Raw genomic sequence first — 20,352 nt, 5'->3', positions numbered from 1 at the left:
CACTTAATAGCCGTGTGGCCCTGAGCAAGTCACTTGACCCTATTTACCTCAGTTCCTCATCTGTAAAATGAGCAGGAGAAGGAAATGGCAAACCACTCCACTATCTTTGCCAGGAAAACCCCAAGTGGCATCACAACTGAGTAGCAACATAGCTAGGCACTTTGCTAAGCACTGGAGATATAAAAAGGGACCAATAAAATAGAATAAAGTCCTGAAATCAAGGAGCTCACCATCTTATGGGAGAGATAACATTCAAACAGCTAAGATATATACAGGATAATTTGGGGGTAGACTCAAAGGAAAAGCACTAAGATTAAGGAAGACCGAGAAAGGTTTTTCATAGAAGGTAGAACTTTCGCTGAGACTTGAAGGAAGCCAAGAGGCAGGGATGAGTAGGGAGCATCCCAGGTATGGGAGATGGCCAGTGAAAATGCTCAGTTGGGAGAGGAAGTATCTTGTGCGAGAAACAGTAAGGGGATCAGGGTCACTGGATTATAGAGTATGTGGAAGGCAATAAAGTGTAAGAAGTTTGGAAAGTTAGGAACAAGCCAAGTTATGGAGGGCTTTAAAAGCCAAACATAGGATTTGTTATTTGATCCTGGAAGTAACATGGGTATTGAATGGGTAGGGAGGTGATATAGTCAGTCCTATGCTTTAGGGAGATTAATTTGACAGTTGAGTGGAAGATAGATTGGAGTAGGCAAAAATGAGGCAGGGATAGCAGCCAACAGGCTATTATAGTAAGTAGTCCAGTCATGAAGTTATGAGGCCTGCGCCAGAGTGATTAAAGTATCAGGGGAGAGAAGAGGGCATATATAAGAGATGTAGAAATTGGCAGGACCTGAGAATTGATTAGGGGATGGGGGGATGGGAGAGAATGAGGCACTGAAGAAGAGACCTAGGTTGACAGCCCAAGTGACTGAGAAGATAATAGTACCATCAATAGTAATAGGGAATTTAGGAAGAGAGGAGGCTTTAGGTAGAAAGATAATGAGTTGAGTTTAATGTATCTATAGGATATAGAGTTTCAGATATCTAATAAGCAGTTGGAGATGCAAAGCTGAAGGTCCAGGAGAGAGGTTAGGGAAGAACAAGAAGGTGATGAAAGTCATCTGCACAGAGATGAGAGTTGAAACCATGGAAGCTAGTGAGATCACCAGATGAAACACAGTATTGAAGGAAAGAGGAGAGGGCCTAGTACAGAGCCTTGGGGGATAACCACAATTATTGGACATAATCTGGATGAAGGTTCAACAAAGGATTCAGAGAAGACACAGTCAAGACAGATAGGAGGAGAACCAGAAGAGAGCAACAGTGTTACAAAAACCTAGAGAGAAGAGAGTATCAAGGAAATGAGGGAGATTAACAGTGTCAAAGCTGCAGAGAGGTCAAGAAGGATGAGGACTGTGATCATTAATGCCTTTGGAGAGAAGCATTTTAGTTGAATGATGCAGTTGAAAGTCAGACTGCAAAGAGATAAGAGAATGAGAGGAAAGAAAATGGAGATGTCATTTGTAGATGGCCTTCTGAAGGAGTTTAGCCACAGAGAGGCTAAACAGATACAGGATGATAATTACTGGGGATGGGTAGAGCAAGTGAGGGATTTTTGAGGAGGAGGAATGAGAATTGGGCATGTTTGTAGGTAACAAGGAAGCAGCCAGTAGAGAGGAAATGATTTGATTAGTGAAACAGGATAGAGAGGACAATCTGCTGGAGAAGATTGTGGGCATATGCAGTGTCTCCTTGCATACTCACACTCATGTTTAAAAAAATGAATTGCATAAGTACACGGTGGGGAGGCAAAACTAGACAGCAGTTCATGTGAAAAAAGATCTACAAGTTTTAACAAATTCCAAGCACTATAAGAATCAAGAAGATAAGACTAAGCCACAAGAGCTCAGGTGATTTTTACTTTTATTAATAGAAACAAAGTGCGGTTATGGTCTCACTGTACTGTTAGCGTAGTCAGTTTACATTTGAAATATTGTGTTCAGTTAAGATGAGTAGATGGGTGACAGGACTTGAAGCCATGCCATGAAGCAATTGAAAAGAACTATGGTTAGTCTGGAGAAAAGAAGATTTAGTGTATCATGACAGCTATCTTCACATATTTGCAGATCTAGGAGAAGGATTAGATCTGTTTGCTTGACTCCAAAGGGCAGAACTGGAAACAATGGGTGGAAGTTGTAGAGAAGTAAATTTTAGCTCTATGTATTTTAGCTCCTTATATGAGTTAAAAGTGGATTGGTCTTAGTTTCCCATCATTGGAGGTTTTCAAGTGGATACTAATCATTGCACAAAGGGATGGTGAGGAGTGAAATTCTATTCCATATAGGAGATAGACTGGAAGACTCCTGAGGTCCTTCCCTACTCTTATATTCTCAGACCCTCATCCCATCTATGTTTAGCACCTCCCCCATCCACCCCCTACTCCTTGGGTACACTAATGTTTGTCATTCTAAGTCCAGCATGAGGTTGGACTTTAATTAGCAGTAGAGAAACTGGAAAAAGTTTGTAAGCAAAGCTGAGGTGATGCATGAGAGGGATTATTATGCAAGCTTGAGAGTACTGGGTACAAGGCTGGTGTAAGGGTTAGTCTAGATGTGTACCTTTCAGAATAGCTTATGAAGTGTAGGTAGCAGGTCAGGAGATTTAAGGTTATGCCTATATGCCTATGCCTAGGAAGCTGCAGGGCTATACTTTTTTTCATATATGTAGCAATGCTTAGTTCCTGCAATGGAAAAAGCACTGTCCCTGGAGTCAAAGGGACCTACCTTCAAAACCCAGCTCTGATGCTTACTACTATGTGGCATTGGATAAGTCACTCAGGGGGTTGGGCTGAGGTTCCTTCTAGCTCTGGATTTATGATTTTGCAAACCAATCATCATGATTCTCCATAAGTGAATTCTAAGAACAAGGATTTTCTAACAATATCACAAAGATCTTCTGGTTCATCTGGAAGAGGCCCAATGTTATTTATCACTGCTATTGAAGGACTACTTCCTTTTCCTTTAACCTACCCTTGCCAGGATTTCTAGAATGAGAAGGAAAGGAGGGAGTACAGCAGCTTTTTTCTGCACTATAGTCAGGGTCTTGACTCTTAGGCTCTACTTTCCCCCTCTGCAAAACTTCAGGGATATGAAGAGTAGCTCCTCACAAAAAGATTGTGTTCCTTCTGTTTTGTGATGGTCATTAGCATCATGTACACTTAGGAAAATGACACGGATCCCAAATTCAACTATCATTAACCATAATCCTGCCCTGGGCTCTTCATCTTTAGCTAGATGATATGTGCTAGGTGTGCTTATCATTGTCCAATAATTAGATGTGAAAAAGATTTTTACTCTTTGGAAGATGGAAAATTAACTCTACTTTTTTTTTTAAAAGAGACTGCTTTTTCTAAGTCTAATTACAACACATACCAATACTTTGCTACTATATTATGTTTTTATATAAATAGTACCTTATAATGAGAAAGGAAAAAGGATATTCAAGCAGTGTTTTCAGAGTAATATAATGTTGGCAGTCTTTTCCTTTTGATTTGAAATAGATATATTTGATAGTGTGCCAAATTGCTAACTTTTTCTCTTACTCAGAGTCTAAGGATCCAGTTTTTCTGTTTTCTAGATTTTTTCTCCCATAACCTCCTGTCTAGTTTTAGGTTTTTGGAAGGATTTTGTGTGTATGTGATTTGAGTGTTAATTAGAATCTGTTCCAGTCAGGAGAAATAAAAGATCTTAAAATTCAAACCAGTCATATTTATTCCTTGTTAACTCCTAATGAAAGCTTTGATGGGCAAGATTGACATTTTTGCCTGCAGTGGAATTTGATGGTTATCTTGGAATTGTATGCTATCCGTGGTCTTCATAATTGATACTGGCTATATCATTAAAAAGCAAAAAATGAAGATTTGCTTTGTATATGGTTTATTACCTTTTTTCTCCTTTTGGAGGTCATGAAACGAGTACGCACAGAACAGATTCAGATGGCAGTGTCCTGCTACCTCAAACGACGCCAATATGTAGATTCAGAAGGCCCCCTAAAACAAGGATTGCGGCTGTCTCAGACTCCTGAAGAGATGGCAGCTAATCTCACAGGTAATAAGTAGCTAATGGTCCAGTCTGTCTACTTTTCCCTTCTTAGTCTTCTTTAATGCCATTTCTACTTCTCCTAAAAGCACAAATGGGGTTGTTCCCCTGCCCTTAGTGATGAAAAGAGTTTTTTAAAGTAGTTTTTGTAGATCTTTTCCATTTTACTTCTGTTGGTCATTGTTCCATTTCTGCGCTTAAATGCCTTTGGGATAACCTTGCTTAATTGGATCTCTTGCCCAGCTTTCTTTAAATTGATTATATCTTAGGCTACTTCTCTCCACCTTATGAAATAACCTATTAGACTGAGCTCCTTAAGAAACTAACTTTTTTTTACTCCTCAGCACTTCACACAGTGCCTCAAACATAGTAGGCACTTAATACGTGTTGACTTAATTGTCCATGTCTATTCAGCATATAATAGGAGCTTATTAAATGCTTGTTGACTTAATTGTCTATCATCTATTCCAAACTAGGGTTGTTTTTACCACCATTTCCTGCCACTTAGTAAGTAAGTTAAATATTTGCTAGTTAAGGCACTTTCTGAGCTGATTTGGTCTCCTTCTTTAGCAATAACTTTGGTTACACTTTTGTGTAGTTATTATAATTAGTGTCCATAATCAGTTGTCCATTTCTCATTTTTTGTTGTCAGCTATTTGTTTAAATAGTTCAGAATTAAGTTGTTTCAATTGTATGCCATGTCTTTCATTATAGTCACAGAGTATTCCTCTGATAATTCATTATGGCTTGGAGGTGACTCTGGCTTCTTAAATTATATGTCAGTGAAACATAAGTTCTACCAGTTTCTAGTCTTCTGTAAAGGCATCATATTTGGCCCCAACAGTCTATGTCTGCTTTCTGAGGACCAGCTAAGTGTGAAGAGACTCTTCACCAGAAGGCAGGCCACTTGGTAATATACCATAACGGCCCATGAAAAAAGGTTTTGTAAATGCCCTTTATTTTTCTACTTTCCTCTTCTGCTTTTGCAGAAGGAAAAAAAATCTAGCAAAGGCTGCTAAAAATCATGCAAGCTTTAGAGACCATGTATAAATTTACTTCATTGTTGCTCAGTCATTCAAGTCACGTCCAACTCTTCATGACCCTTGTTGGGTTTTCCTGGCAAAGATACTAGAGTAGTTTGCCATTTCTTTCTTCAATGGATTAAGGCAAATAGAAGTTAAGTGACTTGTCCAGGATCACACAACTAGTGAATGTCTGAGGCTGGATTTGAACTTAGGTCTTCCTGACTCCAGGCCCAACTCTCTACTGAGCCATCTAGCTGCCTAAAAAAATTTACTTTGACTAGTATGCTAAATGTGAGATTCTTGAGTCGTGATCAAATGGACATATTCCTGGAGGAGCTGAATTATATCAGTCTTGACACTCTTTCTATAAAGGAAATGAGAAGAAAGAAACACTGTAGCTAAATAAATATCTCTGAGATACTCCTCAGAGAGGCCAAAGAAAGAAGTTGATAGAATTTTATCATACTCGAGAAGGCACAAGAAACAATATTTCATGAGCTATTTAGTCATATTGTTGTAGTACTGATGAGTATTTGCAAAAAGACCATCATTAAAATAATTGCAGCATATGCAACAACATTGGTTGCTGAGGATAAAAAGGTGGAGCAGTTCTAAAAGGAACACAACCTCCCTTCCTCCCCTTCACCCAGATTAAATCCACATACATTCTCATATTCTGGTGACTTCTGTGCGAAGGTGGAAAAGGGTAAGGGTGATGAGAAATGCATGGTTTAGGAGGAATAAATGAGAGAAAGACTTGCAGACAAGACAGAATCTTACATATTTATATCATGAACACTTTTTTGAGAAAAAAAATTTAACAGACAGGAGAAGACTTGTTAATGATATGGGAGTTTTCCTTGAATCAGCTGTCTGTGAAGACAGAATAATCATCTTATACGCATGTAAAGCAAGGGATACCTACTAATGTAAATTCACCAGTGATTTAGAAATAGAATGAATTTCCAACTTTTTAGAGTTTTTACTTCCTATAGACTCAGCTGCTTGTTTACTAAATGATATCAGCACCAAAACTTGGATTCTGGGACTTAATTTCTCCTATGTGTCCTCATGGTAGACATTTTCATATTTAGAAGAATAATCATATTCCAAAGGAAGTTTGGTTTTAGCTCAGTAACTCCTTTTGTCCTTCGTTTTGAAATTTGGAAATATTTAAACTAAAGTTAAGAACATATTGATATTCTGGTGACAATCTATAGTTTTTATTGTACCTTTTAGAAAGAAGTAGATTCACTTCAGATGAAAAGGTACAGTAGGAAACCATTCTCCTTACTGACATAGCTTTGTTTTTGTTTAAAGTATTGTCTTAAAATACAGCATGATTAAAAACATTCTCAAGGCAGGTGGAACAACAGGCACAAAAGGTTATAAGCATCTTCAAATATTTGAAATGCTAATAGCAGATGAATTGATAAGCTAGATATATTACTATTCTTGGAAGAGAGTCATCTTTTTGAAAAATGTTATAGTATTTTATTTTATTTACCTTGATTGTTTTATTTTATTGTAGAGTAATAGACAAACTGTTAGGAACAAATCTTTCATAGAAAGATAGTGAAATCATATGTGGTTTTACAGGTTCCTACAGGTGTTAGAAAAACCTTTGATACGTTGACCTTTTTGATTGTGTCCAGTTTGGTCTTGTGGTTAATTTTTAACACTACCTAATGCTTAGATGGTTATGATTGTAATTTTTGCTTATTTTTGATGGCTGTTTGTCTCCTTCCCTAGTCCAATCAGAGTCTGGTTGTGCCAACATAGTGTCTGCAGCCCCCTGCCAGGCTGAGCCTCAGCAATATGAAGTACAGTTTGGAAGATTACGGAATTTTCTCACTGGTGAGTAGTTGTCTGGAATCACTTCTTTTTATGCAAATTTGAACCATGTTTGTGATACTTGAAAATAAATCCACCAATTTGACAAAAAGACATGAAAGAATACAGAACAAAGGACTGGGAAGTCTAGCAATCTGTACTCTAGTCTTGGCTTTACCGCTATCTAGCTTTGTGGCCTTGTGCTAGTCATCTGACTTCCCTGAACCCTTTCTTTTTTCATTTATAAAATCAGGATAGAGGGCAAGGTGATGGTGATTAGACAAAGATCCTGCCAAAACTCTATTGTTCTCATTTTAAATTTAATTGAAAAGAAATTGTATGGGAAGCCATGTGATCCTACTTATTAATCAATCTCCACTTATTTTCTGAATGCCTGATATGTGCAATCTTTTGTATTAAATGTAGTACAGTTTACAAAGAAGTGTAAAGCAAGGTTCCTCTCCCCAAAGAAGTTACATTATAGTTGGTTAGAGATAACACATCGCTAAGGTACTTGGGAAATAAGAATATTTCATATTCTGGCCTCATAGTGCTTACTTGGTCTCTTGTTTGAATAATATCTGACTAAAGTGTGTGTGTGTGTGTGTGTGTGTGTGTGTGTGTGTGTGTGTGTGTGTGTGTGTTTAAATTGCAAGTGAATGTAAGGGAGCATAAGTTATATAACCATATTGCTGTAATTTTAATTTTTAATTCACATATGACCTCATAATAGAAAAGGTAGTTGGTAACTTAAATACAGTATAGTACAGTGCAAAGATGCTGGGTTTGGAGCCAAGGGATCTAGATTCAGATCCCAGTTCTGCCACCTGTATGACCTGGGGCAAGTCACCCAACTCTCTAGGAGTCAGTTTTCTCATCTGTAGAATGGGACAGACCAGCCATCTAAGGTCCCTTCCAGTTTTAAATCCTTTTTAAATCCTTTGGATAGGAGCAGATGATGAAAAAAAAAAACCATAGGAAGTGAATATCATAAGAAAAATATCAAGAGTTCCAGAGTGAGTCACATACTGTATATGTGGCATGTTACTGAAAAGCAGGATGCTGGGATTCATTAGTAGAAGTGTGATAGGTCCAAGTTATGAGCTAATTCTCCATCGTGCTTACTGCTGTCCAGATCATTTACAGAATACCATCCTTTTTTCAGTCAGTATCATAGTGTTAACATTGGAAGGTGCTTTAATAATGATCATCTAACCCCTTCATCTTACTGATAAAGAACCGAAGCCCTAGAAAGGTCAAGGGACTTGGCCAAGGTCATGCCCAAACCATTTCTTGAACCCATTATCCCCTAAATCTCAGTCCTCTGTATCCATACCCCAAAGATTCAGGGAACATAGTAATGTTAGAAAAGTTTAGCAAGAAATTTTGTTTGCTAGAGAAAGTTTTGAAAAACAGCACTTGTTATATTTTATGGGAAGAAAAATATACCATTAATATAGTTAACTATATAAATGGTAAGTGCTTAAGAATGATGATAAACTGCTTTCTACATCAGCTGAGAACAGAAAAGGATGAAATTGGTTTATATTTAAGAATTTGCCTAGCTGCTTGCTTTGGTTTATAAAGATGATTGTGCTCTCTCTTTTCCTTAAAAGAGAGAAACATCCATCTCTCCAAGGTAATATGAATGTAGTCTTCCCTAATATGGGGATGGGTGTAAAGGATAAGAGACAAAAGAGTGCTTTCCAACCCAAATTAAATGACCTCCCACCACTCTGCCCTCAGCTATACTGAGGTTGCAATGTTCATGTCAGAACTGAAAAACAGGTTGAAGGAGGTGGCCAGGGATGGTAAGGAACAAGATCTAAGGAGAAAGATGGCAGTTATTTAAATATATAGGTCTTAAGAAGTAAGGACTTTTTAATAGTAGTTCTGTCAACTAGAACTTTTAAAGTACTTTTCATCATGTTCAACTACATCTTTAGTATTTTAAGCATGAATTTAATTGTATGCTAATTTTTTTATTTTTTTATTTTTTTTGCTAATGTACTCATGACCATAGGGAGGCTCTTGGTAGGTCAGCATGATTTCTTTCCCATTATCACTGAAGCTTAGATGTGACTAAGTGCTATTATGTACTAGGCTTTCATAGCTTTATTTTTTGTTGAAGGTTTTTTCAGCTGACAGCTACTTTTCCCTAAACATTCTACTCTACTTTAAAGTCACCAAATGGCTTATAGTAGCCAAATCAAAAATATAAATGAGCTTGTTATTCCCTCAAGCTATTATTCTACATGTCTTCTCACTTCTCACTTTCACGTTCCTAGAAAAAAACTGGCTACTACCTCTGCTGCCTAAGCACCCACTTATTTCTCAATCCCTTGAAATTTAGCTTCTGGTTCCATGAATCAAACTAAAATTGCCCTCCCCAAGGTTTATAAGCAGCCTCTTAAGTCCTAAGTTCTATGGCCTTTCTTCAGTCAGTGTTCTCCTTGACCTCTCAGCAGCTTTTGATACTGTTGACCACACCTCATTCCTTCTCCCCTGTCTTGGCCTCCTTGATGCCACACTCTCTTAGTTCTCCAAACTGGCTTTTTCTTCTCAGTGTCCTTTGCTGGATCATAATCCATCTCCTAAACCCTTAGTATAAGAGTTTGCTGCCAGTATCCTGGAGCCTTTACTCTTCTTTGCATGTGCTGTCTTAGAGATCTGATCCAGGTCCCTAGTATACTAGCAAACTCCCACAGACCTAGTATTATCTCTAATCAGATAATTTCCAAATCTATATATCCATCCGTAATCTCAATTCCAGTCCTTCACCATCACCTCTCTGTTGGTTCTCTCTCCCTTTGTGTCCTGTAAGCATCTCAAACTCAACATATATAAACCATAGCTTCCTCTCTAAACTTACTCTTCCTTGAAACTTCTTTATTTTTCTTAAAGGCACCATCATCCTCCCGGTCACCTAAGTTCATATCCATCCTTAATCATTGGCTATGGGTGGTCAGGAAGAAAGGGAAGAGTCATCTGTTGCCATGGCTCATCTCTTCTACCTCCATAACATCTTTTGCATCCATCTCTTTAGTCTCATTATCCTAATTCAGCTCTTCATTACTTACAACTTGAACTATTTTAGTAGCTTTCTAGTTAACCTTCCTATTTCCAGTCTCACCCCTCTCCAGTTCATTTTCTATATAGCTTCTAAAATAATCTTCCTAACTGTCTCATCCTCCAGGATAAAATGCAAACTCTTTGGCCTAGTATTTAAAGCCCATACAGTATGGTTCCCATTTGTCTTTCTAGCCTTATTTCATAGTACTCCCTTTCATAAACTCTACATTTTAGCCAAACTAGACTAGTAGCTGCTGCCCAAACTCAGTATTCCATCTCCCACCTTTGTGCATTAGATGAACGCCCTGCCTGAGAAACAGTCCCTTCTCATCTTTACCTTTCAGAATCCTTATACTATATCAGACTGGACTCACATGCTGTTCCCATCAAGCCTTTTCTTGTCCTTCGAGTTGTTAGTGCTGTCTCCTTAGTCATCCTTGAACTGGAGAGAGATCTATATCTATACCGGTAGATATAGAGGGATAAAGGCGGAGATATACTTATAGATCACTTTTCCAGGCCTTAGTTTTATCTTTTGTAAAACTCAGAGAAGGGTTGAAAGTTCTTTCAAGCTGGAAAATTCTGTGATTCTTAAATGGATTCAAATAAACATATCAGGGCTGCTGGGTGGCTCGGTGGATATAGTGCCAAGCCTGGAGTCAAAAAGAATTCATCTTCCTGAGTTCAAATCCAGCCTCAGACACTTCCTAGCTGTGTGACCCTGGGCTCACTTAACCCTGTTGGCCTCAGTTTCTTCATCTATAAAATGAGCTGGACAAGGAAATGGCAAACCATTCCAGTATCTTTGCCAAGAAAACACCAAATGGAAGACTCAGACACAACTGAAAAATGACTTAACAAAATGCATATATTAGCATGTACAAAAAGATAGTAGCCTGCCAAGTTGTTGTTTTGTTTTGGTTTTTCACAATGATAATGATATTACTTTTATGAAAAAATGGCTTTTTGTTTTCTTTATAGATTCTGATTCCCAGCACAGCCATGAAGTGATGCCTCTTCTATATCCTCTCTTTGTCTACCTCCATCTTAACATGGTCCAGAATGGCCTGAAGAGCACAGTGGACAGTTTTTACAGTCGCTTCCATGGAATGTTTTTGCAGAACGCCAGCCAGAAGGATGTCATTGAGCAGCTACAGACTACTCTGACCATTCAAGACATCCTGTCCAACTTCAAGCTCCGGGCATTCCTGGATAACAAGTATGTGGTCCGCCTCCAAGAGGACAGCTACAATTACCTTATCCGCTACCTCCAAAGTGACAACAACAGTGCCCTGTGCAAAGTTCTCACCTTACATATTCATCTTGATGTGCAGCCTGCCAAGAGAACAGACTACCAGCTATATGCCAGCGGCAGCTCCTCACGAAATGAGAGCAATGGCCTGGAGCCGGCAGAGATGCCCACATCTATTTTGCAGAATGAGGCTGCTCTGGATGTCCTGCAGGAGAGCATTAAGCGAGTCAAGGATGGCCCCCCTTCACTCACCACGATTTGTTTCTATGCCTTCTATAACACCGAGCAGTTGCTGAATACTGCAGAAATCTCCCCAGACAACAAGCTGCTGGCTGCCGGGTTTGATAATTCCTGTGTAAAACTTTGGAGCTTGAGATCCAAGAAGTTAAAATCAGAGCCCCATCAGGTGGACGTGTCCCGCATCCGCCTGGCTTGTGATGTTCTGGAGGAAGAGGTCTGAGTAGCATTTATTTTTACTTTTGCTTCTCTCAATACATTTTGGAGACTGTTTAGCTAATTGGAATCAGCTGTAACAACCTAGCCAAATTTTGTAGACATAAGGCTACATTATTTGGGTTGACTTTTGAGACAGCCATATTAATATTAACAAAACTCTCTACTCTCTTTGATTTTATTGACAGTCTCAGAAGTTGCTGTTAAAATAAAAATCTAGCTTAGCTAATAGTCATATTAGCTAGAATTATCTGGTTAAATCAAATAAGACAATACATGTAAAGTGCTTTGTAAACCCTAAGGTGCTATTTAAATGCTATTTTTAACTATTGTTATTAGTGTGGAAAGTGAGGGGTAAATTTTTCATTCAACATTCATTAAACACATGATAAAGTTATTGTTAACATCCATTCTTACTAAATTAGCACAATTGAAGACCCATAATTATTAACAATTGGCATGTGGGTAATATCTAAGGTTAGTACAATCCTCTGTCCTTTGAGATGTGAGCTTGAACTAGAACATCAAGGTTTATAAGAGTAGAAATTCTCCTACAGAACAGAGTAGGCATCAGGTTCCAGAAAAATCTCATCATAAAAGGACCTGCATTTTACTTCCTAGCAGCTCTAAAGACTAGGGCTCTTATAGATTCAGCTAGTTTCCACCAGGAAATGCCAGGTCATAAAAGGGAGACAATTTAATTTATTAAAAAAACATAATATTTTCATATTTTAAAATCTTCTGTAATTAGTAAACTTAAAACGCCCACTGGTCTACCTAAAAGTTCACCTCCACTCTGCTTCTGGCTACAGGTTTTTTCTTTTCTTCTCCTAAGAGGAATGACCATACTACCACTTCTAGTGTGTGTAGTATCAGAATATAAGTGCTAAGAGGACCTGGAAGCTCTAGCTTGGAACTGAAGAAAAAATGAGTCTCATAGTATGGTGACTGTTATGCCCAGTAATACAGTTTATGGTCATTAACCAGTGGCAGATGTATAGTATCCAATGGCCAAAGGTCCCAAGCAAAAAGAATACAACTTTCAAGCGGTTCCTCCACAGGCAGACTTTAGGGTATGAATTTGGACCAGAGGGGCCTAGAATATTAAATTGATTTGGGGATGAGGAAGGAGAGGAACTTCTGATTGCCAGTGTGGTCCAGGAGTATACCAGTTAGGTTTCTTGGGAATCCATGATGTAAGGTTTCTCTGGATCCCTTCCTACATCAGCATGAGCTTTGGTACAGTAGTGTCGAGTGGAATATTAGGTATTCACTCGGTCTTAAAAAGAACACGGCTTTTCAGACTATGGTTTAGTAATACTCCAGCCATGCAGCCTAATGTTTCTTATAGGACTGGATTGACCTGCAGTAGCCAAACAGAACTAAGCTAGTTTAAGCGGTGTCCCAGCAGATAGCTCATAGTGATGCCTGAAAGCCAACAGGAAAGTTCTCATTTCTCCATTTCTTTGGCTGCTAAAATCAATTCACCTTTATTTGTAGAAACGAGATGTTGTTCCTTTCAATCTGACATCTCACTGCTAAGTTTACCTACTTTCAACAAAATATTTACCTACCCCTCCCTGTTTTGTAGGCCCCCACAGATGAGATCAGGTACTCTTGAAGTTTATGAAGAAATGAATCATGAAATTCATAAGTGTTGTTATAGCCTCTTTTGGGAAGGAAGATTACTAATATTAATAGTAGCACTCAATAAAACACTGAACCAAGAGAAGACGCATTTTTAATACTGAATGTCTGGGGTATATTTTGAAAAAAAATCAATAGTGAATGTTAATTCTTTTCCTGGTAACTCCTGACCTTCATTCAATGCTTCACACTTAAGTGCAGACATAGTAACTAAAGTTTGCATTGAGTATATCCCTTTTCCTAAAAAGGAAACAAAGACATAATGGGTTCTTACCTAACTACTTTCTTCTTTATTTACCTTAAATCAACTGTAGCCAGTTAATGCTACAAGAGACATTGCTGCAGTTTTGAATGCTGTTCTGAAGTGGTCTCTGAATAAGAGAGGGAAAAATGAGGACTTGTTGCGTGAAGAGGGCATTCTAGAACAGGCATGCCATATTCAGAATTGGGGGCCACTGAACTGTATATAAGGATACTTACCTGCTGCGTATTGACTTAGAAAACCCATATATTAACATCATCTATGTTCTATTGTATTTTTATTTATTTTGTTAAATATTTCCAAATCGTATTTCAGTCTTGTTCAGGCCTCCAGTGTGTTTAACAGACACCTCTACTCTACACAGTAAAAAATGGTTATCTGTATTTTTGACTGTAAATAATTATGGCCAAGAATTGCATGTGTTACTGGGACTTTATTTAAAGCAGCCCTGAGTTTAATTATTGCCATGTTGTTTTTCAGGGAATCTTTGACACTTGGATAATAATAATCATGTTCTCATTTGGGACTTTACCTTCTTCTTTTCTTGTCCCTCTTTAGTTTATGGCTGCTAATGACATCATACTGAAAACTGTGTCTGTCTAGTTAGTAGCAAAACTATACTATTCTTGCATTTATATTTTTCATCTAAAACATCAAGGATATTTCCATATCAACCTTAGAATAATGCTACTTCAAATACTTCTATCTTCAACCTTGAATCCAAATAGGGAATGCTAAATTTTTTGTCTTAAGTTTATTTTTTTAATATAATGGACTTAAGCCTCCCCCCCCCAAAAAAATTTACATATGCACAGCAGAATGCAAAAAGAATATTCTTTATGAAACAATGATTCTCCATTTCACATCACTTTTTTTAAAGCATATAACAAATTCCTCATGTTATTTTCAAAACTATCCTGCTCGTTTGGGCTTCCTTTTGAAATTTCTTTTTGTATTTTTGAAAATATTTCACTGGTCCTCTTTTCTTCTCAAACATCACTATTGCTAGCCTTCCTTTTCCCCCTCAACCCCTTCAAACTAAATACCAAGACAACTTTAAAGAATAAAACCTTGTAACAAATAAACATAAGCAAAATTAATCCATACAGTGACCATGTCCAAAAATAGATGTCTTTCTGAACCTTGAGAACATCACCTATCTGGCAAGAGGTATGGGTAATATGCTTCCTCATAGATCCTCTGGAGATATGATTGGTCACTGAATGAATGAATAAACAAAGAGATAGATGATGGCCTACTGAATAGCAGTCTAGGCCTGGAGTCAGGAAAACACTATGTTAATTGTTGAGGAAATAGAATAGTAGGTAAGACAGATAGAAAAATAAAATAGGCCCTGCTCTCAAGGAGTTCACATTCTAATGAGGGAACAACACATATGGAAGGTTTCAGCTACAAGATAATTGGAAAGGTCCCGTTGTCCTTAGGGTACAGCAGCAAAGCAGCTGGTAAAATCCTATCAGTTTTTTATGTTGAACCAGGACTTTGGTGGGCCAGAACCTTCTCTCCTGGAACTTCAGGAGCTGTGGCTGTAGCACCTGGAGAAACAGTTGCCAGGCTGCATCTCAGCAGGGCTTCCTTCCCTGGATGATGGCTATAGCACTGTGCCAGAACGATTATTATTCCCAAAGCTCCTGGGTTCAGGACATAGCTCCTGACCTATCTCCATCAGGGTCTGAGAGGAAATAGTAATCAAGATGGTGGTTGTGTTTGATTTGCCTGGCATGTGCTGCCTCCTGTCTCTCCCTTAAGCTTCAGCAAGGCTGGCTTGCCTGCCTTGGCTACCCTCTTCTGCACAGGAGTTGCTTCCCAAATGATGGCTGTAAAAGTTGGGCTGGAAGCAGGACTGGTGGTCTTGAGGGGTGCTGCCACTTTCAGGGCTCTTATGCTTGTCTGCTTGTTGGTAGTAGTCGATCAGCCGTTGTTGCTGCTGCTAGTGAGGAAGGTGGGCCTCTTCTCCGCAGTGATCAGTTGAGTTTCTCAGAGTTGTTTTTCTTTAGTGTTGTCCTTGTATAAATTGTTCTCCTGTTCCTGTTCACTTTGTACTGCATACTCGGGATTCTCTGAAATTGTCTCATTTGTCATTTCTCACAAAACAATGTTATTCCATTACATCCATATATCACAGTTTGTTCATCTATTCCCCAACTGATGGGCCCTTCCCACTCTTACATTCTATTTCTTTTTTCTTTTTTCCTTTTAATAGCCCCTTCTGAATCAAGCAGTTTGTGTTACTTAATATTCCCTCCCTAGTATTATCCTCCCTTTGTTTGTTTCCCTTTTAAATTTGACACATTCCTACAAAATAGCCTGTGTGTGTACATATGTTCAGTCTTCATTCTTCTTTATCTAATTAAGACGAATGTGGTTCATCTGACACCTTTCCCCATACACACACACACACACACACACACACACACACCCTTTTCTCCATGTTTATATACTTTTCTTCTCATATAGCCCAGTTATAAGAAATAGCAACTTCCACTCCCCTGCCCTCCTTTCCTCATTAATATATTCCTTTTACCCTCTCTTCCCTTTCCCCTCAGAATAGAACCAATCTACCCACCAGTCCTCTGTTTTTCTTTAATTTCTTCAAAATTTGAAAGATAATAAGGTTCTGAAGGGACACCTGTGTCTTCTATTAAAATGGTAACACAACAATATTATGCAGTTTCTTCAGTTGATAAATACAATACATTTACCTTTCTAAATTTCACTGAACTGTTTGTATTTCAAAATTCCTATTGAACTCTTCCTTCCATTGGAAATGGCTGAAAGTCTTTTGTTTTCACCCATAAGATTATAGTTAGCTTTTCTGGGTAAGTTTTTCTTGGTTGTAAGCTAAGCCCATCTCTTTCATAATATTGTATTCCAAGATGTAATTTAAATATCTTTTAGAGTAAAAACTGCTAGGTCTTATGTGATTCTGACTGTGGTTCATGCTTCTTTCTGGATGCTTTCCATATTTTTCTTATGCATAAAACTCTGGATTTTGGTTATGACATTCCTGGAACTTTTCCTTTTAGAGTGAAGGGGTCTTTCAGGAGGTGCTTGGCAGATTCTTTCTTTACTTCCCCTTTTGGGTCTAATAAATGTGGACAGTTTTTATTATGAATTCTTGAAATATAGTGTCTAGACTTTATTTTTTATAATCATGGTTTTCAGGGGGTCCATTGAGTTTTAAATTATCTCTCAACCTATTTTCCAGGTCAGCTGTTTCGTTTTATATTAACTATCTTACATTTTCTTCTATTTTTAAAAATCTGTCGATCTTTGTTGTATTATTCCTTGCTTTCTTGTGGAGTCATTGATTTCTATTTGGTCTGTTCTAGTTTTCAGGAAATCCATTTCTTGGGTAAGTTTTGCCTCTTTCTTTTTGAAGCTATTTATTCTCTAGCTAATTCTTTCTTCCAGAGCTTTTATTTATTTATTTATTTTTATTTTACTTCCTGCTTCATTTCTTCTAGATATTCGTGTAGTCCTTGTGGAATATCTGGGGTTTTTTCTCCTTTGAGTCTCTGCTTGAAGTTGCTACAGAGTTACTCTCTCCTAAGCTGATTGGTATCCTGTTTTTTGTTTACTCATCTCTTCAGCCTTAGTTCTGAACTAGGATTTTATGCAAAGGCCCTGCTCAGCCCATATGTGTGGTCTCACTCTGGATCACGTGGGTTCCTGTGCAGTCCTCTACCTCCTGGATTTAGGCCTCACTTGATCTTTGAGGTGTAGAGCTCTGGATCTTCAGGACCCTTGCTTTTTCCTTAGGACAGAGTGCTAGAAACCTGAGAGTTAGTCACTGGGCCAGGGGTATCCATTCTGGTCACAACTGCACCTAGCTGTTTCCAAGGCCCCACCCTAGGGATTTCTCAGAGGAGCCCTCTGCTCTAGGTAGAACCTCACAGGCTAAAAGTGTCTCTAGACCATTTCACAGCTCATTGGGCAGCTGCCAACTTGACAGCCCCTTTCTGATTGTCTGTGGTCTTCTGGAGAAGAAGTCACTTACAGTAGTGTCTCCATAGATTGCCTGATCATTACTTAATCCAGTGCGATCTTTAGGTTTTTGGTGGAGTCAGCATGTTTTGGAGAGGAAGACACTGTAGTGTCTCATTGGATTGCTTGGTCATTCGTTGATCTGGTGCAGTTTTTAGGTTTTTGCTGGAGTATGTTTGTAGGAGCTGAGCAATCTTCCCATTCAGGTTAACCATTGTCTGGAAGTGTTAAATTTGTGGCAAAAGTCTATCTGGTCTTCCTTGTCAATTAGACACTGAAAAATTAAGAGATGCAACAGGAATGTGAACTTTAAGTTTTAATAGAAATTCTCTGCTAGAACACCACATGATGCCAAGATTAACAATGAGACTCTCAATTTGACCCATTTCCTAATCCAGAGCACTTAGTAAACTTTCTATTAATACTCTAAAACAGTCATGTATTTCTTCAGGTTTTTTGGTTTGTTTTTAGAGGGAGGAAGGCAGGGCAGTTGGGGTTAAGTGACTTGCCCAAGGTCACACAGCTAGTAAGTGTGTCAAGTGTCTGAGGTTGGATTTGAACTCAGGTCCTCCTGACTCCAGGGCTGGTGCTCTAGTCACTGTGCCACCTAACTGCCCCTTTCGTCAGTTTTTGAGACTGTAATAACTATCCCACATAGCTCAGGCTGTGTGTATATTTATGGTACTCAAGAGAAAGTCAGTTACGATTTACAAGATACCTTCTTTCCTTTTCATAAGCAGATTTCTTTCCCTCCATGAAACACTAAGCGTTTTAATATTGTCATATCGCTAAACAATTTTTCCTTTTGTGTGATTTTCTTTTTCTCCTTATCTGCTGTCTTTCTAGGAAGATGATGATGACAACGTGGGCACAGAAATGAAGATCTTGAGAGGGCACTGTGGGCCTGTGTACAGTACGAGGTTCCTATCAGACAGCTCAGGGTTGCTATCTTGCTCCGAAGATATGTCTATTAGATACTGGGACCTTGGAAGTTTTACCAATACTGTATTGTACCAAGGACATGCCTACCCTGTCTGGGATCTGGATATCAGTCCATGCAGCCTGTACTTCGCAAGTGGTTCCCATGACCGCACTGCAAGACTCTGGTCATTTGATCGGACGTACCCATTGCGAATATATGCAGGACATCTAGCAGATGTGGACTGTGTAAAATTCCACCCCAATTCAAACTACTTAGCTACAGGCTCAACTGATAAGACTGTTCGTCTATGGAGTACTCAACAAGGAAATTCTGTGAGGCTCTTCACAGGTCACCGAGGCCCTGTGCTTTCACTTGCATTTTCTCCAAATGGTAAGTACTTGGCATCTGCCGGTGAGGACCAGCGGTTGAAGCTGTGGGACTTGGCATCTGGTACCCTCTACAAAGAATTGAGAGGCCACACGGACAATATCACCAGCCTTACTTTCAGCCCAGATAGTAGCTTGATTGCCTCTGCATCCATGGATAACTCTGTTCGGGTTTGGGATATTCGGAACACTTATTGCAATGCTCCTGCAGATGGTTCTTCCAGTGAACTTGTTGGTGTATATACTGGGCAGATGAGTAATGTACTGAGTGTTCAGTTTATGGCCTGTAACCTTCTTCTAGTGACTGGAATTACACAAGAAAATCAGGAACATTAATTTTTTTTTCTTTTTAATGAATTGGGATAGTGGTGGAAGGCTTTGCAATTACAAGAGTCTTACTACAAACTGAGATTAAATCACTGACTGTGAAAGAGACTTCCTCCCCTTCTCTTTTTCCTTTCTCCTATTGGCAGACAGGTCTTTGGTATTGCAAATACCATGTTGTTGTTCTGCCCAAAAATGTCCTAAAACACTGAGGTTGGAGAAGGAGAGGCTGAAGAAAGATGGTGTGTAGGCTTAAGGTGTGGAGGAGTTAAGGTATTTCTGAGGTCAGATGGAATTTCTTAGAGATCTTGTTGTGACCTTGAACAAGTACCTTAATTTCTGTCTCACTTTTCCCATTCATAAAATTGGGATAATAATAATACTCCCTCACCTCAGGGTGTAGGGATTTTTGATTGGATGATATTTGCAAAGCACTTTGAAGATAAGCAGTGCTAAAAGTGTTAAGTATTATCATTCACTTTGGTTGAAGGGAAATCCTTTTGGCTTAGGAATGCAAGGGTGGGAGTTGGGGTTGGGGGGAAGGATGGGTAATCCTGGCAGAAAGTCTTTCATTTTCTGCAATTGCAAAGAACCAGGATTTTTTTTATTATTGTTATAATTATTATTATTATTATTATTATTGAGAAGAGGAAATCTAGCACTGGCAGAGGGTTCCATCTCTGCTTTTATCTTTCAGGTTTGACTCCTGGCACTGGCTGTGATACTTGGAATTTTGAGGTTCAGGGACTTAGGGAATTTGGTCGCACAGTGTGTTGGGAGAAAAGGGCAATTTCTGGGTGGTGCTTAAATCACCCTGGATGAGGTGTTATGGGTGGGTGGGTTTGATTGAGAAAGTTTTGGGCTCCTGCAGTGATGGTGGGAAGGGAGGATTCTCTTCCTAGTTGCACCTCTCCATAAAAGAACATTTGTTGCGTGGGGATACAAGTAATTTGCAATGGTAAGTCATAAATTGAAATTGGAAAAATTGAATTCCCATATTATCATATGTTCAGGGGTGTAGCTTTTTTGCAAACGTTCTTTCCTTCCCGAATCTCCTTGCTCCCACCTCCTGCATTGCAA

At 38.8% G+C, this 20,352-nt stretch overlaps 1 protein-coding gene across 1 annotated transcript in view; it reads left to right on the top strand.

Annotated features, from left to right (window-relative positions):
• TAF5L (TATA-box binding protein associated factor 5 like) overlaps nucleotides 1-19,825 on the top strand; it is a 31,149-nt gene extending 11,324 nt beyond the window's left edge. The window contains exons 2-5 of the mRNA XM_036753439.1: nucleotides 3,953-4,097; nucleotides 6,866-6,970; nucleotides 11,000-11,724; nucleotides 18,487-19,825. Coding sequence (XP_036609334.1) covers nucleotides 3,956-4,097; nucleotides 6,866-6,970; nucleotides 11,000-11,724; nucleotides 18,487-19,284 — 1,770 coding nt within the window. The 5' untranslated portion in view covers nucleotides 3,953-3,955 and the 3' untranslated portion in view covers nucleotides 19,285-19,825. The remainder of the gene's footprint in view (nucleotides 1-3,952; nucleotides 4,098-6,865; nucleotides 6,971-10,999; nucleotides 11,725-18,486) is intronic.
• Nucleotides 19,826-20,352: the final 527 nt, after the last annotated feature.

The sequence above is a fragment of the Trichosurus vulpecula genome, chromosome 4, assembly GCF_011100635.1.
Source record: "Trichosurus vulpecula isolate mTriVul1 chromosome 4, mTriVul1.pri, whole genome shotgun sequence".
In the NCBI taxonomy this organism is placed as follows: Eukaryota; Metazoa; Chordata; class Mammalia; order Diprotodontia; family Phalangeridae; genus Trichosurus; species Trichosurus vulpecula.
This window is presented reverse-complemented; position numbering and strand designations above follow the sequence as displayed.